The sequence below is a fragment of the Mustela putorius genome, unplaced genomic scaffold (genome assembly GCF_011764305.1).
Source record: "Mustela putorius furo isolate JIRA1106 unplaced genomic scaffold, ASM1176430v1.1 tig00000151_pilon_pilon_pilon, whole genome shotgun sequence".
Taxonomy (NCBI): Eukaryota; Metazoa; Chordata; class Mammalia; order Carnivora; family Mustelidae; genus Mustela; species Mustela putorius.
In genome coordinates, this window is record NW_025421296.1 from 1,088,449 (window position 1) to 1,115,034 (window position 26,586).

A 26,586-nucleotide genomic window follows, 5' to 3' on the forward strand; every position below is an offset into this window, starting at 1 on the left:
TTTAGAGAATCATAGGTAGTTCAGAAGAATTTGAATGTTTTAAAAATAGCAATGGTCAAATGCAAGTTAATACTGAGATTGAATTTATTTAAATAGGCTAAACATTAAGCAGCAATAAAGGAAACTTGTACATGGAAATACACTTAACATTTTGTGTAAAAATTGCCTGAGCCTGGTACCCCTTCCCCTTCCCCATCTCCCCCATCCTTGTGAATAACAGACTAAAAATATTACCTGTCCTTCTTTTCTTCCAAGGACATCTTTCTTTTAGAGTCTTATCTTTAGTTGTTGTTGTTGTTGTTGTTGCAGGCAGGTCAGAGTTATTGTATTGAATTTCCAGTTAAGTGAGAATGCCTACCTCCCAAGGCTGCATACCGCCTGCCCCCATCACTACCCGCTTTGGGTGGAAGCCCTAAATTCAGCAAAGGAGGAAGATGAATTGTCCTCTGAGAGAAAGGATGCAGGCCATTCCTTTTGAGAGGGTTAGGTTGTATCACAGAGCAGTCAATTGTTCTAAAACTAAAAATTGTGTCCTTGCTCTCGAATTTGTTCCTATCCCAGTCTAGGTCATCTCCATAAACAGCATTTCTACTCATTCTCTGGCTCTGGTCAGAAACGTGACATTCGTGACTTCTTTTTTCCACTTATCTTCACTCCAGTTCATTACTAAGTCCTGTCCATTCTGCTACCAAAATATACCTCAAATCTGTCCACTTTGCTCTATCTCCATGGCCATCACTCAGAAACCACTGGTCTAATGTTTATACAAGTTAGAAAAAGGATTCCCTTCCCCTGGGCAGCTGTTGGACCTGGACTTCAACCCTATTTGCCATCTTTGTGCAGGACATGAGCTCTAAAATCCTGCATGTTGGTTCTGGACCCCAGCCCACTTCATGATGCTCTGTTGTAATCACATTTACTTTCTGCCTACATCCACTCTTGTCCCTTTCCAATCCATTCTCCACACAACAGAGGGACTACTTTTAAATTCCCACTTTTACTTCACTCCCTACTTAAACCTTCAATAGGTTTCTACTGCTATTGGAATGAAATAATCCTGAACCCTTACCATGGCCTATAAGGTTCTGTATGGTTTGGCGCCTAGTTCCCTCTTTTATCTTTACTGGCATGGTTTTGCCTTGATAATTTTCAGCCACACTGCCTTGCTTTGGTTCCTGAAACTTGCCAAACTTTCCCCTTACCCCAAAAGACTGCCTATCTTCTCTTGGCTAATTTTTACTCTTCCTTCAGGTTTCAGTTTAAACGTTACTTCTTTATGATAGCCAGCCCTGAATCCAAAATCTAAAGATCTCCTCATAGCACTCTATTTTGTAATCATACTTAACACATTTGTAATTATACATTCACTAGTGATTTACTTGTTTAATATTCTTTTTCTTTACCATATATGCTAAGCTCCACAGGATCATTCCACAAGGATCATTCCTGACTTAGGTCCAGTATCTTTCATTCATCCAAGTTTCTATTCAAGTTCATTCTAAAGATCTTCTCTATGCTAGTGACTATACTAGATGCTAGGCATAGAGAAGTGAATAGTCAGACGAGGTCCTTGCTCTTACGAGGGAAACATAATCAATCAATAAACAAATAAGCAGACAAGATGATTACAGATGTTGATATGTATTATGCAGGAGACTCTGGGCTCTTTAAGCTCTGAGATCTGTTGTATCAATGCCAAATGTTTTGTTTAGGACAAAGCTAGCTGCTAAACATAACTGAAGAATTTACTTTGCTCATGCAAAGTCTGAAACAAATATTCATGATGGGTGGATGGCTCTCTTCCAAGTGGTAATTCTGGGACTCAGGCTCCTTCTAATTTGTGCTCTGCCATCTTTAGCATGTGGCCACAGAAGGGAAACAGCATGGAAGATTGATTGTGGAATTATTATTATTATTTTAATGAGCTAAATCTAGATGGTTACACCTAATTGCAAGGGAGGCTGGGGAATATAATCTCTGTACTGAGGAAGAAGAGTAAATAGATTTGGTGATCAGCACTTCCAGCATTACCTGGCACCCTGGCATAATGAAGAAACAAATATAAATTAGAAATACAGCTTGTTCTAAAAATTTTTTTAAATCTTTGAGTGTACATGGAAATCAGAATTATGTCTGATCTAGTATATTAAATCTCCAATCCCCAGGGATCTAGAAAGTCTTTAAAATGAAATTAGTGAATTTATTTGTTTCTCAGAATTAAACACCACAGTTTTAAAAATTAATCTATGTTTTTACTTTAATTCGGAGTCACCTTCAAGGTTTCCATTTTTATTTCTCATGGCTTTTAGCCTGTCCCAAATCTTGGCACTTCATAGCCCCTCCATTCGTGGGTTTGGATGATTGTATTAGGACAAGTCCCTACTCAAGGCAATAGAACGGACCAGAAGTGAGAGACACTCTTAACAATTTGGGAATCAGTAGATTTGAACTTGTAGGCACGCACGTAAATCACTTATCAATTCTTCACATATATTTTATGGCATTCTTCATAATTGTATGCTCTAAATTAAACACGGTAGAAATTTTAATTATTCTTTGATATCAAAGCAGACACATGGTCACATGTTTCTGGTAATCTGTATTTAAAGCTTTTCTATTCTTAAACTGGTTTTTATGTCCTCACTGCATTAGTATTAAAAGCACAGAAACACGGAGCTCTAATGGACCTCATCAACTCGAAATATTTACTTGTTAGCTTAACTTCAGGCTCAGTTCAGAAAGAATCTGAAATCTACAGTTTACCGATTTATCCTACAGAGATTAAAAAAAAAAAAATGAAACATGCCTGAATCCATGTCAAATTGGTTTTAGTTTACTCTTCCTAAGAGAGACTCCTCCTTGAGGTAGTCCGAGGGTACGGGCACGGTCCTGGATAGCAGTTTTGCACATCTAGTAAGGAAATTTATTTAGAGTCGAGCGTGGCAGGTAGGAACACTCTATGGCTGAGAATGGGCGATGCGGGTGTTTCCGTGACCCCTGGAACGGAAGGGACTGCACTTCCACTAATGGGACCTTCAGGAAGTCGGAGAAGTGCAAGCACCGTAGCTGGGAGTCCTTTACACCCCGTGGGAGTAAGGGTACCAGGGGTCCAACGCCCCGCAGCGGAGCCGCCCGGAGGTGCCTGCCCGGCGCCGCAGGGCGCCCGCCACGCCCCACGCCGCCCTGCAGGCGAACGCAGGTGGCGACGAGGCCCCGCCGGGCCACCGTACCGCTGCGGATCGGGCCTCTCCTCCCGCGCCGCCCTCCGCCCCCAGCCTCCCGGCGCCGCGGCAGCTCTGGGCAGGCAGCGCCGCCGTCGCCACCGCCGCCGCCGCTTCCTCCTCTGCAGCCGTTCGGCCGCTGCGTGACGCGTCGTTTCCTCCCAACATGGCGGCCGGGGCAGGTCGGCGGTGATGGAGGCCAGTCCGCGGCCGCGGCGGGTGTTAATCCCCACAGTAGCCAGGGCAGCCGTATTCTCTCTGGGTTTCTGAGACGCCGCCGCCGCCGCCTTGTTCCTTGACTCCCGGCAGACGGCCGCCCGGGCTGGGCTCCCTCGCCGCCCCTGGGCCGGAGGGGCGAGTGAGGGGGGTGGCCGGGAAGCGACCCCAGGCCGGGAGAAGCGGCGGTCCGACGGGCGCGGCCCTCAAGGGGCGGCCTCTCAAGGGCTGGTGAAGATCTCTGCGCCCCTCGTCCGCACCGCGGCTGCTCCCACCTGCCTGTCCCTTCGTGATCCCGCCGCTGCCCTCCACGCCTCCTCTCCCCCACTTCCACCCCCTCTTCTTTCTCTCTTCTCTTCCTCCCCCTCCTCCTCCTCCCCTCCAGCCGCTGGGAGCCGCGGGTCGGACGAGCCGCCGCCTCCTTCTCTGCGTCCATGTATGAGGGGAAGAAGACGAAGAACATGTTCCTGACCCGGGCCCTGGAGAAGATTTTGGCCGACAAGGAAGTGAAGAAGGCGCATCACTCCCAGCTGCGCAAAGCGTGCGAGGTGGCGTTAGGTGAGCGGGGAGGAGGCCCCGGGGTGGGGGGGTGGGCGGCGCGGCAGCCTCCACGGGAGGTGGGGTCGTCTGGGGCTGCCTTAGGCCGGCGCCACTGACCTCAGGGAGCCCTCGCGAAGCTCTTTGCTCCCCGGCTGGAGTTGACAGTAACTCGGCTGGATGTGGGGCAGCGGCAGGGTGGAGGAGGAAGGGCAGTTAGCGAGGCTTCGGGAACGCGGCAGGGCTTGGAATCGACTTGAGAGTATCGAGATTTTGTTGCGATGCGGACGGGCTAGCACCCTTTGTGATGAGCAGAAGATGAGCTGTTGTTTATTAGCTTGGAAATTGAGGTAGAGCTGATTCGTCAAGATTGGGCGTGGGAAGGGTTCCGTATCGTAATTTTGATAACTTTGTCTATTGGTGTGGTACTTTGGAAGACAGACCGAAGTTGTTCCCTGTTGACAGTCTTGAGAAGGGGTCTGGCAAGAGGTGTAGCCCATTCTGACATCTCTCCTCCTCCGCCACAGGAAAAACAGAGTGATGTTGTATGTGACTGGGCTGACCTGGAAGAACAAGACCAGAGGTTAAGGGGTGGGGGTGGCCATATAAAAGCCAGGAAGGGAAGGACCTTTAAATATGCTGGCTTTAGTGACAGGGAAGGGAGGGCTTGGAATGGGGAAAATGAAAAAGACAATGACACCCACCAGCCACATGTCTGGACAGTGGCAGCTGCTCTCAAGCTTGAATTCTGATTTATAGTTCAGACGGAGGAGATCTAGTGTATTGAATCCCATAGCAGTGTAAATCCAAACAATACCTATAGTGAGGACAAGCAGATAAAGAATTGTTAAAGGGGGAACACTGATCTATTGCATCCATTAAAGATGAAATCGTTTAGGGAAAGACTAGGACATTTAACACAAAGATTAATTTCTAATGCTTCTGTTTTTATTTTATAGCAGTGGAAATAGATTACATGAAATTGACAAGAAAATCAAGCTCGTTAAATGGGCTTTGGAAGAAGTGTTCTTGAAGGAGGAAAAATCTGGAAAACTTAAATGTGTGTTAAAGTAAAGAGTGAAGACAGGAAAGATCTTTTAATTATTAAAATAGAGTACTTTTTAAAAAATTGGCACAAAAAGCTATACTGTTTTTCTTTTTAAGCTATTTTAAGGTGTGATGCTATGAAAAATATTACTGAAGAAATTTCATTAAAATTTTTTTGAATCTGTAGTATAGTGGGTTTAAGTTTAGTCCTTTGGCCCTTCATGAATCAGAAATTAATCTTTTTATTCTTGTAGCTAGTGAAATACGGTTCTGGGTATATGAGAAAACCTTGTATAGCGAAAAAAATAGAATTTATATAGGTACTGAAAGGAGTAATTATTGAATTAAGGTGGTATGAGGGAAGAAATGCTTTTGAGTTTTTTTTTTTTTTTTTTTAAGATTTTATTTATTTATTTGACAGAGAGAGATCACAAGTAGGCAGAGAGGCAGGCAGAGAGAGAGAGAGGAGGAAACAGGCTCCCTGCTGAGCAGAGAGCCCGATGCGGACTCGATCCCAGGACCCTGAGATCATGACCTGAGCCGAAGGCAGCGGCTTAACCCACTGAGCCACCCAGGCGCCCCTGCTTTTGAGTTTTTTAAAAGAATTATGTGTAGGTTCATAAATAACTTGCAGGTTAAAGGACTTAAGAGTTGCAAAGTAAAGTTTTAGTTTGAGACCACATTTTCCATGTTAATTTTATTTTTAGTACACTAAGTAATAAGTATTAGACCAATGAAATGGAGTGTATCTTGTATATGTATTTTTTTTTCTGCTCCAAAATGCCAATAAGTTGAGCGTGTTTTGATGGAGAGTTCTGTGGAAGGAGAACTGGGGATCCTGGGTTTAATTCCCAGTTCTGTTATATTGCAGTCAAGTCATTGGGCCTTAGTTTCCTTCCTTGTAAATCAGGATATTGAACTTAATTATTGTAAAGTTTCATTTCCTCTAATGTGCCATGACCGTGAACACAATTTGGTTAACTTGTGCACTGAGTATTCCTGCCCTTCTTGATTGGCATCTTTAGAGGCTTAGGGCTTGGTCCTTGCGGTTTAGGAGCTACTTGGTAGTGTGTGTTAAGTGTACTGGGAATTGTCTTTTGCAGATTTTGCTGGTTTTACTTTTTTGCCTGCCTCTTGCATATAGTTAGCAGAAGCTTGTTATGAGAAATATGACTGCTCAGGCAAGGACTAGGCAACACAATACTTTTTTAAAGCTGTATAAGGCTTTTTCTCAAAATTTATAAAAGTTATATTTAGTCTCCTGCAAAATCTCATTGAGCTCAAGATAGTGGATCCCTGATGGATGAACTTTGTTTCTTTCCTTCTAGTCATTCACATACATTATCACAAATTGGTAGGGATAACCCCTTTCATTTTTACAGGAAATGCAGTGTTTTACAATAAGATGGTGTCTTCAGATATGTATTGTCCCTGGAAACTATTATAAGTCTTCTCTTTTTTCTCTTCATTATTGAGAATCCAGACCCACTTTGGTCTCTTGATAATCACTGTGGCCATCAAGCAGGAATGGTAAACTGGAAAGGACTGGTGTGGTCATCCCTGATCTAGATTAGGTTGTGAGTAGGTAGGAGTTGGATGGTGGAAGCATAGAAGTGAGTGCTATAATCCTTCTAAATATACTTTCTAAATAACCCTTCTAAATATACCTGCCTGCATTCTTCGTCCTCCCCACCCCCAAATATTTATTGAGCACCTACCAAGGAGCTGACTGGAGACAGAATAAACAGAAAAGTATATAGTATGTCAGACTTTCAATCCTTTAGTGTTTTAAAATCATTTTATTGCCATGTGAGGTGATTTCAGAGCACTGGTATTCAAAATTCCGTTACCTTTTAACAATGGCCAGTTATAGTTTTTCTGTAAATAATGCTGTTGAAATTACAGTTCATCACATATTCTTAAGAAAATGATATTTTTTTGGTTAAAGTAAAACTTTTAGCACATCTCATCAAGATCAGAAGAGATTTCACTTTATTAAAAACAAAATTCATCCTCAAAGATACTGCATAAAGGAAATTTTATTTTATTTTCACAGAAAAAATAATGAAAACTTTAAAGGGTGTGCAGATTATTTAAAATTATCAAATTATCTTACATTTCAGACTTTATTTTGAAGTACAGAATGGTTTAAAAAAACAAACAAAATACCTTCACATCTACATTGTTACAATCAGTGTGAAGCCCAGGGGAGAAGAATAGCTCCAGGTTGCCCTCTCTTGGTTCCTGCCCCACTACAGCTTTCTGCGGCTAAGACAACTCTGCAGAGGCCTTCTAGGCTGCCCTAGCTTAGCGTGATCCATTCGTGCTCTCTAGAATCCTGAATTAAAAATAGTCTGGCCATCTGCTGGCAGATGAGACAACAGCTGAGCTATTTTTAGGTTCAAAGAATTTAGGATTGTTGCAGGATCTGACTTGAAGGTAGCATTGTTTGTCTTGGGGAGGGTGCATTTGCGCCCTATTCCAGTTAGGCCTCTTAAGTTTCAGGAGTTTCTTTGATGTTAGGGCTATGACTAGTTCAACTTCGGCTGCTAACATCAGGTATGGACAAAGATATTCTGCAAATGTTAAGATGAACTAGTTCAAGTTTGGAAACTGGCACTGACACAGAATAGGAGTGAAAGGGTGACCACAAGAAGGTTTTAGAGGCAAGGGAGGCATGCAGGGGCATTCATAAGGGTGGAATCCCTTGAGATATGGGAGAATGGAGAAAAAGAGGATTTTTGAGGGAAGTAATTTTTGCATCAGACAGCGTATGAATTTGTGTTGTTTATTGTATCCTAAAGTGATCCTACTGATTTAATTTATTCAAGAGTCTGTTACCTGTATTATAGTTACCCCCAGAAATGTAGTTATAACATTTTACAGAAATTTACAGAACTTCCTACTATACCTCCAGTCCCACCCTTATTTTGGTTAGCAGTGTTATAAAAAAGAGATATTTGGGTGGAGGGGAATTACTTGAGTGCTATTGACCCCAATTTTATGCTACTTTTGGTAATATCAAATTTTGTTACTCTGCACCTTTTGTGGAAAAAAAAAGTGATTTATGCCCAAATAATATGCTGCAGTGAACATTTTAATTATAATTTAAATCCATTAGCAAATCTCCTTTTAAACCTTCCTCAATATCTAAGGTGAAAGGTGTTTTCAGTAAGTCAGACTGCTGGAATTTTTGAGGTAGCTAGGAAAAAAGAGTAGTGAAATGAAATAATTGATGAAAGATTCTGTTAAGTTTGAGTTGAAAAAGTAAGTTTGGGTCTCAGTGTATATTCTTTCCATTGTGAAGATTTAGAATGCACATTAACATAGTTGAGATTCTCGAAAGTCTTCTAAGAAAGATACCTGCTCTGTTCTGCTTATTGAAGTTTTACTTAATTTATTTGACCCCTTTCAGAGTCTCTTAACACCTCTGTGATACATTGTTCCTTGGAATTTACTTTGGGGGACACTATTAAAGGGAAAGAAAGACCCTAATTACTGATAAGGTATAGATACAATATAGTAGATGTAGTAGCCCTACATAAACATGAGACCATTCTCCAGATTAGTGATTGTGTTTTGGGAAGGCAGTTCTGTTGGCAGTGAAGGAAGAAGAGTCAGAAATAAGGAGCAGTTGGGAGGAATGGTATCAGATCACAGGACTATTTGCTTACTAGCTCTTTGTTTCCCATCCCGTCTAACGGCAAGCAACTGGTTGTCTCTCCTGGTAATATTTAACTTGTAGAGAGGAACGTCTGTTAGTAATTGTTTTTTCAAAGCAGAATAAAAATGTATTGTGAATGGGAAATAATTTGAGGAAATACTTCTCATAATATACCTTACAGAGTGAAGGAGGGGATATTTGAAAAGGGAAAATGGATGAAAAAATTATTGTCGCCATTCAAAGTTAGATATGTTTTCCATTCAGATACTAGTTGTGCTAGCGGTATGCCAGGTATTATTCCAGTGCTGGGCATATGGCACTGAACCAAACATACTTTCATGGAACTTACTTTCTAGTTTATTGAGGCTAACAGTAAAAAACAAACTAACATGGATTGTCAGATTGTTATTTTCTGAAGCAGTAGTTCAGAAGGGTAAAGGGAGAATGGCCCAGGAGTGCAATTTTAGATAAGGTGGGCAGGAAAGGCCTTTCTCTTAAGTGACATTTCAGCAGAGAATTGACAGAACAGAGAGATTCAGCCTTTTAGGTACGTGGATGAAAGAGAGGTAACAGTAAGACAATGTGTGGTTGGTGCTTTTCCAGGTTGAAAGATTTAGGTGACTGAGGGGAGAGTAAGAGGGAGAGGGATGGAAGAGGAGAGCAACTTTGGATTTTATCGTATCTGTGATGGAAGCCATTGCAGAGTTTTGTATAAGAGAGTGGTATAGCAGATTTACATGTTAAAGGGCTCACTGGTAGTGATTTAGATTAGGCAGGGGTGAGGGGGTGGGGGAGTGTATGAGAATTGTTTGCATTTGGAATATATTTTAAAGGAGTCCACTGAATTTGCTGATGGGTTGCTTGTATGACAGCAGACTAGTTGCCAGAGCTACACGTTGTTAGGGCATTCGCCGTGATGAGAAGGAACACCAGGAGAGAGATAACCTTTGGGAAATAAGTTGTTACAGTAAAACATTTTCATCCAACTCTTTATATATATTTTATAATTTTTTAATGATGGAATTTCCTGATTATATAATAGGATACTTTCTACTGGGAAAAGGAATCAATTAAAATGATAGGATATTTCCAACTGAGACTATACAAAATAATTTTAAATTTGAGTTATTAGGGTTTTTTTTGTGAGCTTTTTTTCCTAAGAGAGCGAACTTTGATGTAGTTAATAAACAACTGGCCTAGTCCCTTTTTGGGATAGGATCTTTGCAGATTTAATTAGTTGAGGATCTCCAGATGAAATCATCTTGGATTCAGGGTGGGTCCCAAATCCTGTGACTGGTGTCCTTATAAGTGGAGGAAGGGACAGGAAGACCTATGAAGGAAGAAGGCTATGTGAAAATGGAGGTAGAAATTGGAGTTATGCTGTCATAAATAAGCCGAGGAACACCTGTAGTCACCAGAATCTAAGGAAGAGGCATGAAGGATGCTTTCCTGGAGCCTTCAGAGATAGCTCAGATATCTGGGCTCCAGAACTGTGAGAACAAATTTCTGTTATTTTAAGCCATCAAGTTTGTGATAATGTGTGAACGCAGCCCTAGAAAACTAATAAAAGTTCCCTTTATCCTAACTTTTCAGACCCAGTTTGATTTGAGTTTCCATTTATAGAATATACCATGTATGTGTTGAAACAATCAGATGCAGTCTTTGGCTAATTTCTATCTCATAAATCTAGACAGTAGTTATTCTGAGGCTTTAGTGTGTGTGAGTCTCTTGAAAAGGTTCTTTTTAAAGGGTACTGGGACTAAGTATTTAAAAAGTTTATGTTCTTTTAGTATTTTTGTTTTGCTTATTAGACTTGATATAACTACGTAGGTCTATATATAGCCTGTGTTACCTTCTCATCCAGGAAAGACTGTAAAAAACAATCTATAAAATATTTCATATCACAGTATTACCTCTGGTAGGATCTTTAGAAAAATTCATGTGCGACATTTAATATTTCTCACTCAACTTTGACTCACTTAATCAGCTGTTTAATAACTGTCTAGAAACTTGCTAAGGAATGAAATAATAAAAATATAAGCAGACAAAGAAGGTATCATGAAGGTCAAGTACTTTATTCAGAGGAGAATCCCATTGTCTTTACTCTGTTTACTTTTAATTATACATAAGTCCAATGAATTGGCAGTTTACTAAAACCATTTTCAAAAGTAAAACTGGGGAAAAAAATAACCCATGACACTGTTAGGTGAAGATCGCCATTGCTAATTTTATAAAAAGCAACTTTATTGAGGTATAATTTACATAGTATAAAATCTGCCCATTAAAAAAAATTAATCTCTATACTTAACATGGGGCTCAAACAGCCCCAAGATCAAGAGTTGCATGTTGTTCTGAGTCAGTCAGGCACCCCCAAACTGCCCATTTTAATTACCCCTATTTACAATAGTGCCTATTTACAGTTAATCCCTGGTACCTCCCACAGCTCTAGGTGTCCACTGATCTGCTTTCTGTGTCTAGATTAGCCTTTTCTGTATATTTCTTGTAAGTATTCATCATACAGATAGAGTGTTTTGTGTCTGGCTTCTTCCACTGAGCATATTTTTGAGGTTCATTCATGTTGTAGCATGTATCAGTATTTTATTTCTTTTTATTAATGAATAGTATTCCAGAGTGTGGATGTACCACATTTTGCTTATTCACCAGTTTTTTTTTTTTTTTTTAAAGATTTTTATTTATTTGTTAGAGAGAGAGATACAGAGCGCAAGCACAGGCAGACAGAGTGGCAGGCTAGAGGCAGAGGGAGAAGCAGGCTCCCTGCCAAGCAAGGAGCCCGATGTGGGACTCGATCCCAGGACGCTGGGATCATGACCTGAGCCGAAGGCAGCCGCTTAACCAACTGAGCCACCCAGGCGTCCCTATTCACCAGTTTTGATGGACGTTTGGGTTGAATGAATAATGCTGCTGTGAATATTTGTGTGTAATATTTATATAGTTACTACCTAGATGTAGAATTGCTGTGTCATATGATAAATCTATGTTTAACTTTTTAAGAAACGAAGTTGTTTTCCAAGTAGCTACATCCTTTTATATCTCCATCAGCAACATAGGAGGGTTTCTCATATGTCCTTGCCAGCCAAAGATTATTACTGTCTTTTTAATTTTAGCCATCTTAGTTGATATGACGTGTTATTTCTTTGAGACACTATTAACTTTTTTAGGTATTTTTTCCATACTTTATTCTGACAATACAATACACACAGACGTAGTCTTCAGAAATTGAGCTAGTTAATTTATAAGGCAGTAGTAAGAAGGAAAAAGAAATAGCTGACATTTATTGTTTACTGTATGCCAAGTTCTGTGCCAATTATTTTATTGTCTTAATCTCCGTTTGTCCTCTAGACAACCCTGTATGTTTTGTGCTGTTATTATCTGCCGTTTGCAAATGAAGAAACTGAGGTTTAGAGCTTATGTTTGGTAGAGTTAAAATATGAGCAAGTCTTTGGGGCCTAATGTGGCAGACCTGACCTGCGCCCTTATCCACAAATCTTTGTTTATAATTAACAAATTACAAAAAGGGAAAGAAGGGCCTCCATGGAAAAAGAGTTACTGTTAAGAAAGAGAAAGGGCAAAATACAGAACAAAGAAACAGCTAACAGCAGTATAGAAAAATACTGCTCTCTACATTTCAGTGATTCTCAGGGGTATTTATGTACTATATGTTAATAATTGCATCTCTTAATCTGTTATACAAAAAAAATATTTTGTGGTCTGCTTAAGTCAGCCAGATTCATGTGTGTTTCTGTGTATGTAAGATTTTTAACAAAATTTTAAAGTAAGATTTTAATAATTTAAGCCATTTGGAAAATACAGCTGTCCCATGCCATTCCCAGGGATTCTGGTGATCTTATGGTACCTGAGTTCCTGGTCTTTTTTAAAAATATTCTAATTTTTTATCTTAGTATTTTATAATATTTTTAAATTATTTTAAGAATTGAAACTAGTTAACGACGGGGGGGGGGGTCTTTCAGAAACAAAAACAAACTCTTACTAGAAGTGTTATCTTATAGGAAGTAAGACTCTGTTACCTAAAAATAATTGTTTATGTTTATGGAGTTATGCTGCCATAAATAAGCCAAGGATCTCCTGTAGTCACCAGAATCTAGGAAGAGGTAAGAAGGATTCTTTCCTGGAGCCTTTAGAGATAGCTCAGATATCTGGGCTCCAGAACTGTGAGAACAAGTTTCTGTTATTTTAAGCCATTAAGTTTGTGATAATGTGTGAACGCAGCCCTAGAAAACTAATAAAAGTTCCCTTTATCCTAACTTTTCAGACCCAGTTTGATTTGAGTTTCCATTTATAGAGTATATCACGTATGTGTTCAAACAGTCATGAGTCTCCATAAATTCAGTGGCTTTCGTAAGTATATAATTGTTGTGGGGTGCCTGGTGGCTCATTTGTTTAAGTGTCCAAATTCTTGATTTTGGCTCCCGTCATGATCTCAGGGTTGTGAGATCCAGCCCTCTGTGCGGCTCTGCGCTCAGCAGGAGTCTGCTTGACATTCTTCCCTCCCCACCCCTCCCCTGACTCAGGCATGCACATCCTTTCTCTCTAAAGTAAGTAAATAAAATTGAAATAAATACAATTATTGTGTAATTGTCATAACTCTCAATTGTATAGACTCTGATCATTATTTCATATGCATTTTCTGTGTATATATTTTGTCTTCCTACCAAGCATTTTATTTTAATAATGTGGTTTTTTTTCTTTTAAGTTTTTATTTATTTATTTGAGAGAGAGAGGGACAGAGATAGGGTGGGGAGGAGAGAGAGAAGCAGGCTCCCTGCTGAGCAGGGAGCCTGATACTGGGCTGCATCCCAGGACCCTGAGATGATAACCTGAGCTGAAGGCTGACACTTAACCACCTAGGTGCTCCTGTTCCTGTTGAAGGCTGACACTTAACCACCTAGGTGCTTCTGTTCCTATTGCAAAGTGTTGTTTGAGTTTGGGGACATTTCCATTTAAATTCTGCTGCACAGAGTTTTCTTAATATATTTTCTTATTAATCTCTGCAAAATTCATTGAATATTATGTATACAGAATTATGTATGGTAAACACTAAGATTGAATTCGTTGGTAGAGTGTGGTCATTTATGGCTCTTGTTCCTTAGGTATGACATGTCATAAATGTACTCTACCTATGCTGGGTGCAAGTATACAGCCATCTGCTGAGGAAGACAAGAGTTTTCATTCTCTTTAGAGTTATTGGTTTGGACTTACTTTTATGTAACCATTCCTTTTCATCTTTTCTTTGCAATTTTTTTTCTGTTCTAAAAGTAGAAAACAAAGACCTGAAACTCCCCTTTATAATCAGAATGTGTATATTTTTGTTTTTTATAGATTTTGAGTTTTTTGGTGCTTATTTTCTTGAATTTATTAGGGTATAATAGCAAGTATTTAACAGGTTCATTTTCTCCCATTGAATTGACAGGTAAAAAACAGTTATGAAGTTAAAAAGTATTTTATTCTGAAATTATTGATTATTAATTTTTATTAACATAGTGCCTCACATGATATCTGACAGGATTAATTAGTCCTCATGTCTTATTTTTTATAATGTTGCTCCCCCCCAAACTAGTATTTTATTTTTTGTACTTTAATACTTACTTTTAGTGTCTTATTAATATAATGCTTAGCTTGTCTTACCATTTGTTTTTATATATAAGATTAAAAGTGTTATAGCTGGAAAGAAGTTGATGATTTCACCTATTTTGTTGGGCTCTCGTGCCTATTCCCTAAATTTTAATTCTTACTTAGTGATTTGAGAATGTGTTTAATGTGTTGACAAACCAAAGCTTATGTGTAATTTCTAATGTGCTTGTTGTATCTTTAGAAATGAAAATGGAACCACTTGAATCTTGTAATAGTGAATAGAAATAAAGTGTTAAAAAAAAAGTGTGGTATGTTTGATACCAGTTAATAATTAAATTAACAATTAAGCCTTAATAATTGAGCTATTAAAATTTATATCAGTGTCCAAAATAGGGATTTTATTATGATTAGAGAACTGTTTTACTACAAGATACATGGACAGAAATTAATCTTAATCAGAATGTATTTGTTATAAATGCAGTGATGAATCTCTGTGTTTGTATCTATGAAGTGAAATTACTTTATTCTCTTTGTTCTCATCCCAACCGCATTTCTGAGGCTATTGAGGAAGACTCTTCAATGGCAAATTAAGAGGAAATGTACCTTTTTTGGTTAATATGTAGCACACACACTTCTTTCTCTTAAAAAGTCAACGAATATGCCAAAGTATGGTATCTTAAACTTCTATATGTGATTATATATTCATTGAGTTATATTCCTTTTGAAATAGTTAAATATTTTTTCAGTTTATAATTTTCTTTCACATTTCAAAAAGCACACTTGATTAAATGATTAATATGCCAAAATCTGATTTACCTGTAAAAAAGTTAGGCATACGAATTATCATCATTGTAATTATTTTTGTTTGGTTGGTTTTTCTTGGTTTGAAAGAAAAATGTCTTTGGGAACGATTAGTCTTTCTGTTTCATTACTAAACTAAAATCTTATTTATGAGAATTTACTGAGCAGTTTTAAATCTTAAATTGAATATCCTTTGAATTTTTTTTAACACCACCTCCTAAATGGTTTCTCCCAACTTGGTCTCATTGAATACCACTTACAAAAAATATAAACAAGTAAGTGGCTCTGAGGACTCATCAGTCAGATACCATGTTATGCACTGTGCTAATTTGAATTGAGAATGACTGAAGGAACAAGATGTGATAAAATGCTTTTGAAAATGCTCATTAAAGCTTTCTACCTTTAACATTTATTGAAGTTATGTGATCTTTGACTAATAGCAAATAAGGAGCTTTGATTGCCACTCATGCATGCCTAATGCTATTCTGTGTAATTAAGACCTCTCATTAGTTTGCTTGACTAAAATATCTTAATGTAAGTTTTTGTTGATTCATTAACTTAATGTCCCCAAATATTTTGTCAAGGATAGTCACTGTTAATAATTTGGCTTTCTAGGAGATGTGTAAGAAAATAAAAATATCTTTGAGTTTGGAAAGTAAATGGCAAGAATGTTTGCTTTTCCTCAGGTTTTCATGTTTATTCTTTATTTTTTATTTTATTTATTTATTTTTAAAGATTTATTTATTTATTTATTTGACACAGAGAGAGAGATCACAATTAGGCAGAGAGGCAGGCAGAGAGAGACAGGAAGCAGGCTCCTTCTGAGCAGAGAGCCCAGTGCGGGGCTTGATCCCAGGACCCTGAGATCATGACCTGAGTCGAAGGCAGAGGCCCAACCCACCCAGCCACCCAGGCGCCACCCCTAATGTTTATTTTTTAAACTTCTGTCCTGAAATTTTCACTTAAAAATTTATCACAGTATTTCAGTTCCTTTTTTTGGAACCACTCCTTTTATGTTCATCTCCTACCTGATCCTCCTTATCTCTTCCTTTTCCTTTTCAAACCTCAGAATCATGTGAGCATTGATACATTAATACATTCTTGATTCCGAAAAGCATATTTTAGAGAAATTGAGGCAATTTAAAAATCATCAGAAAGTAACCGTGTACCTGGTTAATATCTCTTGATGTGACCTCCCAAATGACCACTAAATTGTGGAAATGGAAGGAAATTCACTCCATTGTAGAAAACCAGATTAATGGCAATCTGTTTCTAGATCTGGAAGGAATGAAAAGAAGCTAAAAGGATGAGCGATAACCTAAGTATCTAACAAAGATGTCTAACGTAGGGATAATTCTTTTTTCCTAAATGAAAGAAGATTAATTTGAAATTGCAACAAAGTAATAATCAGAGACATTTTGAAATGGCTGCACTAAAAAAAGAACCCGTTACATCCTAACTGCCATATTCTAGGAAGAAAAAAACGCTCAAAAGACATTCTTACAAGTTTCAATCTGTGGATATTCTTTAAAATTAAGGATAAAAACTATATCCCATAAATATCTAGGCAGAGAAAATAAGCTTTCAAAGAAGGAATTGTAATTTTAGTTAAAGATTGCAAAGAAGAGATTTACCCTAGCTAAACCTAAGTAGTACAAATTTGCTGAAAATGATAGAACAGCAACAGCAACTCTGGTAATAAAGTGAAATATACTGTTTCACGTCTTTTTTTTTTTTTTTTTTTTTTTAATCTGTGCCTTATCCGGCTTCTCTGTCTTGTTTTTCATTGTTCCTTTCTTTCTTCTCTTTCCCTGTCTCCTTCATCTATCCACTCCTTTCTCTCATCCCTTTTATTTCAAATAATATTTTTCTTCCCCTCAAATAACATCTAAAAATTGTTAGAAAATAATCAGACATGTTGTGAAGATGTCTGTACAAATTCATCTATGCTTGTGCTCTTTATGACAACTAAAAGTTGAAAGTAAGGTTGTCAACAGTATGGAGTGGGTTAAATAAATAATGGTGTTTGGAATACTACAAAGCACTGAATAGTGAGTGACATGTTGGAAATATATTCATTGATATAGGAAGATAAATGAGTGGAAATATATGAAAGTTACATAATCTGTTATGTAATTATGTATTAGTGTTTATCTTTGAACAAGTGTATATAGGTATACATAGAGGTGTTCCAAGTATAAGGAAATTTTGACACATATATTGAGAGGCCTGTTCCATTGTCTTGTTTTTCAGTAGAACTACAATATATCTATAACGTTGTTAGAGAAGTATATGTTATTAAAGAATCTATAGCTCTGAAGAACTTCTTTTTATTTATTTATTTATTAAAGATTTTGTTTATTTATTTGACAGACAGAGATCACAAGTAGGCAGTGTGGCAGGCAGAGAGAGAGGCGGAAGCAGGCTCCCTGCTGAGCAGAGAGCCTGATGTGGGGCTCGATCCCAGGACCCCAAGATCATGACCTGAGCAGAAGGCAGAGGCTTAACCCACTGAGCCACCCAGGGGCCCCAGAACTTCTATATATTAATTTTATATATTATTTGTTTTCCTGTCCAGGCCTGTGGTATTTAAATGTAGAGAAAGGAGGAAAAAAAACAAAAACAAAAATAAGTAGTCGTCTTCATATTGATGTAAAAAATAAAACTGAGAAAGGAGATGGAGGATATCAAAGCTAGCTGATTGAATGGTAGTCACATTTATTTAACCATCATGTCAGCCTGGTACTAAACACAGGGACAGTTCAAATGTGTCTTTGGTATTGCTTAGACAGACTTAATTATCAAATAAAAATTGATCGTATTCTAGGCTTTATCAGTTATTAGCTTATGACACTAAGAAAGAAATTTTTTCAGGTAATACCATTTTGCTCTTTCTCATTTTGATTATTCAAAATGGTTAGAGAATAACTGGTCTGAAACAGACTTTTCACTAGGAACTACTTAAAATTTCTGTCTCTGGTTATCTACCTAAGTATCATCTGAGAATTAAAAAGTCTTAGAAAACTTCATTGGTTGCTGTATCTTTGAAAACACAAAGGAGGAATCCTTAATTTTCATCTCAGATAAATCTTAAGATTTATTAATTACTATTTATAAGAAGAAAAGTTTGCAGGTTTTAGAAGATCTCTCCATGTATGTATCCATTGTACTTTTTCAACCCATTTAGTAAAGGTATGAAAATTGATTGAAGAATAGAGTTTTCTTGATGTTTATTAAAAAGCCCATTAGTGTTAACTGGTTTCTACTTAGTATTGCAAATTCTTGGGTCTGCATCTTTTCTGGAGTTGGATACCAAGTTCTTTTCAATCACAGCTGACCTTTGAACAAGGTGGGAATTGGGAACACTGATAACCCTGCACAGTCAGCTCCCCAAAACTTTACTAACAGCTTACTGTATGCTGGAAGCCTTACCGGTAACATGAACAGTTGACTAACATGTATTTTGTGTGTTAAAAGTATCATACCGTTTTTTAATAATAAAGTAAGCTAGGGAAAAAAAAGTTGAGAAATTCAAAAGATAAAATACATTGAATTACCATACTTAATGTTTTCTAGAAAAAAAAAAATTCTGCCTGCAAGAGGTCCAGTGCCATGGAGGTGGGTCTGGCCCAGAGTTGGCAATGTACCAGAGGCTGGGTAGACTTGGCTCAGAACAGGCAGATGATGGGCTAGCTTTAGGCAGCAACACTGACCTGAAGGCACAGCACAGTCCAGTCTGTTGGGAGGTCCATCACTGGTCTGTGGCCATTGGTGGCTGCCAGCCATGTGGGAGTGTGCCCACAGAGAGCTTGGGGGATGGGGTGGGACTGGCCTGTGTGGGAGGGGCCCCAAAGGCTTCACCTATTCTGTCCTGCAGTCCTGCTAGGCTACTGGGAGGAGAAGGGCTCCCAGAGCAGCGCCCACCCTGCCCTCTAGGTGTGTTTTTCTGCTTCAGCATGGCCTTTTGCCTGCCAGCCGCGGGTGCTTGACCTAGCGCATCGTTCAGGGCAGCTCACAATTCTGCCTGGTCCTGGGCCATGGGGGAAGAGGGCGTTGCTCATGGTCTGAGCAGGCCTCCCTTAAGTACTTAGAGGAGAGAAGGCATGGCTCGTGTGCCAGCTGTCTTCCATTCAGTCCTGTAGAGACTGGGGTGGGCAGTTGTAAATAAATGCCCTGTGGCTTTTGCTGTCAGTTCTCAACAAAGCAGAATAAAACCAGTAGAAGTGGGCCTAGACAATTTAAACCCCCATTGTTCAAGAATCAACTATACATAAACTCTCTCATTTATTAAGTATTTTCCTATATATTCCCGTTGAGTCACAAAATAATACTGTGAGTTGTAGATGTTGTTATTCTCTTATATTGATAAATACTAGCCTGAAATCAGTGGGCCAAAAATTTGTTTTCATTCTATTGTAATGCAGTTACAACTTGGTTAGTCTTGAGTTGATAATGTCTGTATTCTTTCCGTTTTTAACCCACTCAAAAATCTCTCATATTATACCAATTCAATATTTATTTGCATTTATAATTAACTTTTTAAAAATGCAGATAGTGTTTAGAAATATTAAACATACAAGTTATTCATTTGTTGGTGGTATCCTTGGATTTCTGGAGAATGCTTTCTTGGCTTCATCATCAACCTGAGTTTTGCCTATTGAGAGAATGAGATATTGGACTGCAAAGGAAGAGAAAATGGATTAATTTTAGAACATGGGACATTACAGAACTGGGACAGCCCTGAAACAAGCTCCTTTACATAACCTAAGGCTAGCATGAGGTTGTGGGTAACAGAATAGATAGAAAGGTGCCGAATGGTGAATTGAGAAAGTGTTAAAAACACACTTTACTTTGCTACACATAAGAGCATTGTATACTATTTAAAATATGTCAGCCCTTTTTTTTTTTTGAATATTTTGATTTATTTATTTGACAGAAATTACAAGTAGGCAGAGAGGCAGGCAGAGAGAGAGAGAGAAGAGGAAGCAGGCTCCCTGTTGAGCAGAGAGCCCGATACGGGGCTCAATCCCAGGACCCTGAGATCATGACCTGAGCTGAAAGCAGAGGCTTAACCCACTGAGCCACCCAGGTGCCCCATGTCAGCACTTTTTAAAATTTGTTGGTGAGAGCTCATTTTATGTGTTTGGGGGATAATGCTAATTATTAGCTATTTTCTGTTAAAAAGATAAATTAGTGGATTTTGCCTCCATGTGGCTGTTTGGGACTATCAAATGTTTTATGTGTTAAATTTTGTCATTTGTGAACTATTGATTTTACCACATGGTTAAAAGCCAGGGTTATTAGTCTGCATTAATAAACATTTATTGAATGCCTTCTATGTGTCTTATAATTTTATTAGATTCTGTGATTGCTAGAGATCATGTATGACCCTTGCCTTCAAGCAGTTTTTAGTGTTCTTGGGGGAAATAGATTGTAAAATGTGCTATCATAGAATTACACATAAATTGATGGAAACCCATTAATGCTAATGTAGACATACATAAAATTGATGGAAACCCAAAGGAAGGACTGACCAGTTCTTTCCAAGAGTAGTGGTTGTGTGAGAGCATGAATCAGGTATAGCTTTATAGTGGAATCTACCTTAGACCTCAGGCTTGCAATCACTAGATGACTGTAATATGGAAGAACATTACAGATAGAATGAGTTGCTTGAGCATAGATGTATGAGTTAGTACGGCTCTCCCTTTTGGGAAGTGCAGGAAGTTCAATGTGGCTATAGGGTGTAGTTTGATAGAGTGAATAAGGAGAGAGGAGTTTGGGGAAGACAGCAGGGGACAGAAGAAGATCTTACAGATCTTAGACTGTTTCTTATATAGACGGTAGAGTGCCAAGCAAAGGAGTGAAGTGTGGGTGTTGCAGTTCAGAAAGATTATTGGCATTATGAAAAATAAATTGTTAGGGTTTGGAACTGGAGGCAATAAGACCATTATATATATAAAATGTATATATATGTATATATGTTTAATTTTATTTAAATTCAATTAACATATAGTGCATTATTAGTTTCAGAGCTGGAGTTTGTGATTCATTGGTTGCATATAACACCCAGTGCTCATTACATCGTGTTCCCTCCTTAATGCCCATCACCCAGTTACCCCATCCCCCACCTACGTTCCCTCCAGCAACCCTGTTTGTTTCCATATATTTAAGAGTTTCTTATAGTTTGTTTTCTTCTCTGTTTTCATCTTACTTTATTTTTCTCTCACTTCCCCTATGATCATCTGTTTTTTTTCCTTAAATTCCACATATGAATGAAATCATATGGTATTTGTCTTTTTCTGATTGACCTATTTCGCTTAGCATAATATCCTCTCATTCCATTCATGTCTTTGCAAATAGTAAGAATTTCATTTTTTGATGGCTGAGCAATATTCCATTGTATCCATTCATCTGTTGAGGGACAGCTAGGCTTTTTCCATAGTTTGGCTGTTGTGGACATTGCTATTATAAACATTGGGGTGCAGGTGCCCCTTTGGATCACTGTGTTTGTATCCTTTGGGTAAATAGTAGTGCAGTTGCTGGCTCATAGGGTAGTTCTATTTTAACCTTTTTGAGGAACCTTGATACCGTTTTCTGGAGTGGCTGCACCAGCTGTGTGCCAGCAGCATGAGAGGGTTCCCCTTTCTCTACATCCTCCCGAAATTTTTTTTTCTAACTTGTTAATTTTAGGCATTCTGACCAGTGTAAGGTGTTACCTCATTGTGGTTTTGATTTGTATTTTCCTGATGCTGAGTGATGTTGAGCATTTTTTCATGTGTTACTTGCTGTTTGTATGTTGTCTTTTGAGAAATGTCTGTTCATGTCTTCTGCCCATTTAGAAGACCATTATACTAATAACTGTTGGTATAGCCCGGATTTGAAGAAGCAGGGGCATGAACTTGTGGCACATATGGAAAGCTTAGATCTCAGTAAATCAGTAGGACTTCATAACTGAGTGTGAGAAATGAGGAAAAGGAAGGCATTTAGGATGATTGAGGTTTCTAATGTGATTTTGGGCACAAAAAGCTAGCAAGCTAGCTCTAGATAGAAGTTTAGGTATTATCAGCATATAGTTAGCCATTTATGTCCTTTGGAGAAAAGGAGATGTATATTAAAATACCCAGTAAATTTGTTCTCATTAATTTCTTTCTTCAAGAAGCATTTGTTAAAGACCTGTTTGCTCCAGATTTTATGCTAAGCCTGAGTAATATAAAGATCTAAAGTATGACCCTTTCTGTTTAAGGAGCAAATTGAGGGAGATGAACACATGAAATAATTTCAGCATAATAAGGTAGATATTGATAATGAAAACCAGAAATGCTTTGGAGATAGAGAAGAAGTATAATTCTGTTAGCCTGGAAGTTCAGAGGAAGACTTCTTAGAGATGACAGCTGTTTATTCTAGAAGGATGAATATGTGTTAGGAAAAAATGGGTGGGTGAAAACTGTTCTTGGGAAGGAGGAGTATCATTAGTTAAGGCATGAGTAGCTGAGAAAACACAAAGTTTGGGAGAGAGTTACCCAGAAAATTGGCATTTTAAGAGTCTTAAATGTGAGGCAGGAACTGTAGGAGATGAGGTTTGTGAGCAGTGTTATAGGTGATGGTGAGCATTGACAGAAAACTGAAGATTTTTAGTTGGGAGTGCCATAAAACATGTAGCTGAACCAGTCTTAAAAGGTACCTGCCAGGCAGATTCGTGGTGGGGGTAGAATTCCAGGCAAAGAGTGTATTTTGAGCAGAAAGCCTGGAGGCATGAAATAGCAGGTCACTTCCAGGGATTTAGAGTTTTCTTTCAATATTGCAGTGTGGAATACAAGGGCATGCAGAGAGATGGAAGTTGTTGATGGGGTCAGATCTTGGAGGGTTCTGTGCTGAAGAGCTTGAAATTTATCATGCCAAAGGTCACTCTGGCACTAATGTAGTAAGACTCAAAAGAGAGATGAGGAATCAGTAGGTCTTGTGAGAGATAAGAGCCTGACATGAAGATGTAACAGAGGAATGGAGAAATCAGATTCAAGGAATTACAGCTGATCTCATTCTTGGCTGTACACCAGGAGCACCTGTGAAGTGTCTTAAAAATGCAATCAGCTACATCACAATACTGGAGATCCTGTTTCACTAAGTCTGGGCATGGGCTTGAGCATCTTATTTTGCTTTTTAATTTTGTGTTTTACATTAGTATGAGTAAAACTGGGTTTCTTTCGTGTGTTTGTGTACAGTTGCATGAATTTTAACACGTGAAGATTTATGTAAGCTCTACCATAATTTAGATACCAAATAGTTCTAGCACCCTCCCAAAATTCTCTTGCTACTTCCTTGCAGTCAAAAACTTCTACCCATTTCTAATCCCTGACAATCACTGCTCTGTTCTGTGTCACTACAATTTTGTCTTTTTGAGAAAGTCACATGTATCGAATCATATAGTATGTAAGCTTTTAGTTTGGCTTTTTTCATTCAGCAAGTTGCTGCATGTATTAATAGTCTGTTCCTTTTTATTGCTGAGTGATAGTACATTGTATGCATATACTCCAGGTTATCTTTCACCCATCGATAAAGGGTATTTGAGTTGTTTCCAGTTTTTGTTAGTATGTCTAGAGCTGCTATAAAACATTCATGTATAGATTTTTATTTGAACATAAGTTTTCATTTCTCTAGGGTATAGGTACCCAGGAGTGGGGCTGCTGGGTCATGTGGTAAGTATATGTTTAACTTTATAAAGAAGCTTCCGAAGTGTTTTCCAGAGTGGCTATACCATTCCACATTTTCATCATCACTGTTGGAGAGAGTTCCAGTTGCTCCATATCTTCACTAGCTCTTGTTGGTATCTATACTTTAACTATTTTTAAACTATTTTAATAGGTGTGTCATAGTATATCATTATGGTTCTCATTTCATTTTCTTAATGGTTCCTGATACTGAACATCTTTTCATGTATTGGCCATGTTACATCCTTTTGGTGAAGTGTCTTAACTCTTGCTCATATTTTAATTTGGTTATTTTTTTTTCTTACTTTTGAGTTTAAAATATATGTGTGTGTGTGTGTGTATATATATACACAATATATATATATACATATATATGTATATATATACGTATATACATATATACGTATATATATACATATATATGTATATATATATACACACATATATTGTGTATATATATACACACACACATATATTGTGTATATATATATATATTTCATTTATTTAAACATACATATTTGTGCACATATACAAGTCCATTGTCAGATATGTTACTTGCAAATAACTTCTCTAGCCTACCTTTTCGTTTTCTAAATGACAAAATTTCATTTTTTTTTATGGATCAGTAATATTCCGTTGTATTGATGTGCATCATCTTATGCATTAATCTGTCTGTGGACATTTGGGTTGCTTCCATAATTTGGCTCTTGTAAATGATGTTGCAATAATCATAGGGGTGCATATGTCTTTTCCAGTTAGTGTTTTTGTATTCTTTGGGTAAATACCAATTAGTGGAGTTACTGAGTAATGGATCATATAATTCTATTTTTAATTTTTGAGAGACTTCCGTATTATATTCTGCAGGGGCTGCACCAGTTTGCATTCCTACCAGCAGTGCACAAGGGTTCCTTTTTCTCCACATTCTTATCAACACTTGTTGTTTCTTTTGTTTTTGATTGTAGCCATTTTGATAGGTATAAGGGGATATCTCATTGTGGTTTTGATTTGCATTTCCCTAATGGTCTGTGATGTTGAGCATGTTTCTGTGTATCTGTTGACCTTCTGTTTTCTTTGGTGAAATGTCCGTTCATGTCTTCTGCCCATTTAAATGGATCATTTGGTTTTTTGGTGTGTTGAGCTGTATAATTTCCTTATATTTTTTGGATTCTAAGCCTTTATTGGATATGTCATTTGCAAATATCTTCTCCCATTCCATAGGTTGTCTTTGTTTTGTTGTTTCCTCTGCTGTGGAGAAAATTCTTACTTTGATGTATCCCAATAGTTTATTTTTACTTCTGTTTTTCTTGCTTTAGGAGGCATCTAGAAAAATATTGCTATAACCATCATCAGCAAAATTACTGCCTGTGTTTTTTTCTAGGATTTTTATGGTTTCAGGTCTCACAGGTCTCCATTTTGGGTTTGTTTTTGTATATGGGGAAAGAAGGTGGTCTAGTTTCATTCTTTTGCATGTAGCTATCCAGTTTTCCTAACTCTGTTTTTGAAGAGACTTTTTGCCATTGGCTATTCTTGCTTCCTTTGTCGAACATTAATTGGCCATATAATCATGGGTTTATTTGAGTTCTGGTCTGTTCCTTGATCTATGTGTCTGTGTGGCAGTACAATACTGTTTTGATGACTACAGCTTTATATCTTAAAATCTGGGATTGTGATACTTCCAGTTGTACTCTTTTTCAAGATTGCTTTGGCTATTTGAAGTCTTTCATGGTTCCATAAATATTTTAAGATTATTTGTTCTAGTTGTTTGAAAAATGCTGTTGGTATTTTGATGGGGATGGCATTTAATCTATAGATAGCTTTGCATAGTATGGACATTTTAACAGTGAGTGTTCTTCAAATCCATGAGCATGGAATATCTTTCCATTTGTGTCCTCTTCAGTTTCTTTTTTCAGTGTTTTATAGCTTTCAGAATACAGGTCTTTCCTTCTTCAGTTAAGCTTATTCCTGGATTTATTATTTTTGGTGCAGTTGTAAATGGGATTGTTTTAATTTTACTTTCTGCTATTTCATTATTAGTCTACAGAAATGTAATGTATTTCTGTATGTTAATTTTTGTACCCTGCAAACTTACTGAATTCATTTAGCAGTTGTAGTAGTTTTTTGATGGTGTCTTTTGGGTTTTCTATGTATAGTACCATGTCATCTGCAAATAGTGAAAGTTATACTTCTTCCTTACCAATTTGGATGCCTTTTATTTCTTTCTCTTGTCTGATTCCTATGGCTGGGACTGTCAGTACAATATTGAATAAAAGTTTGTCTTGTTCTTGACCTTAGGGGAAAAGCAGTTTTCACCAGTGAGTGTGATGTTAGCTGTGGGTTTTTCATATATAGTCTTAATTATGTTGAAGTTTGTTCCCTCAAGAAACCTTTTAATCATGAATGGATGTTGTACTTTGTCAGATCTTTTCTCTGCATCCATTGAAAGGATCATGCGGTTTTTATCCTTTCTCTTGTTGATGTGATATATTACATTGATAGATTTGCAAATATTGAACCATCCTTGCATCCCAGGAATAAATCCATGGTGAATGATTTTTTAAAAGTACTGTTGTTGGATGCTGGTTTGCTAATATTTTGTTGACGATTTTTGCATCTGTCTTCATCAGCAATGATGGTCTATAGTTTTTATTTATTTATTTTTTGGTAGTGTCTTTATCTGGTTTGGATATCAGGGGTAATAATTGGCTTCATAGAATGAATTTGGATGCTTTCCTTCCTCTTCAGTTTTTGGAATAGTTTGAAAAGAATAGATACTAACTCATATATT

General features: G+C 37.8%; 1 protein-coding gene across 2 annotated transcripts in view; it reads left to right on the forward strand.

The window, feature by feature from the left end:
* The first annotated feature begins 3,407 nt into the window (after positions 1-3,407).
* Positions 3,408-26,586, forward strand: part of ARFGEF1 (ADP ribosylation factor guanine nucleotide exchange factor 1) — a 155,963-nt gene continuing 132,784 nt past the window's right edge. The window contains exon 1 of one of the 2 annotated variants that reach the window (XM_045075690.1): positions 3,408-3,995. In XM_045075690.1, coding sequence (XP_044931625.1) covers positions 3,872-3,995 — 124 coding nt within the window. In that variant the 5' untranslated portion in view covers positions 3,408-3,871. The remainder of the gene's footprint in view (positions 3,996-26,586) is intronic. The other variant, XM_045075689.1, reaches the window with a different exon arrangement.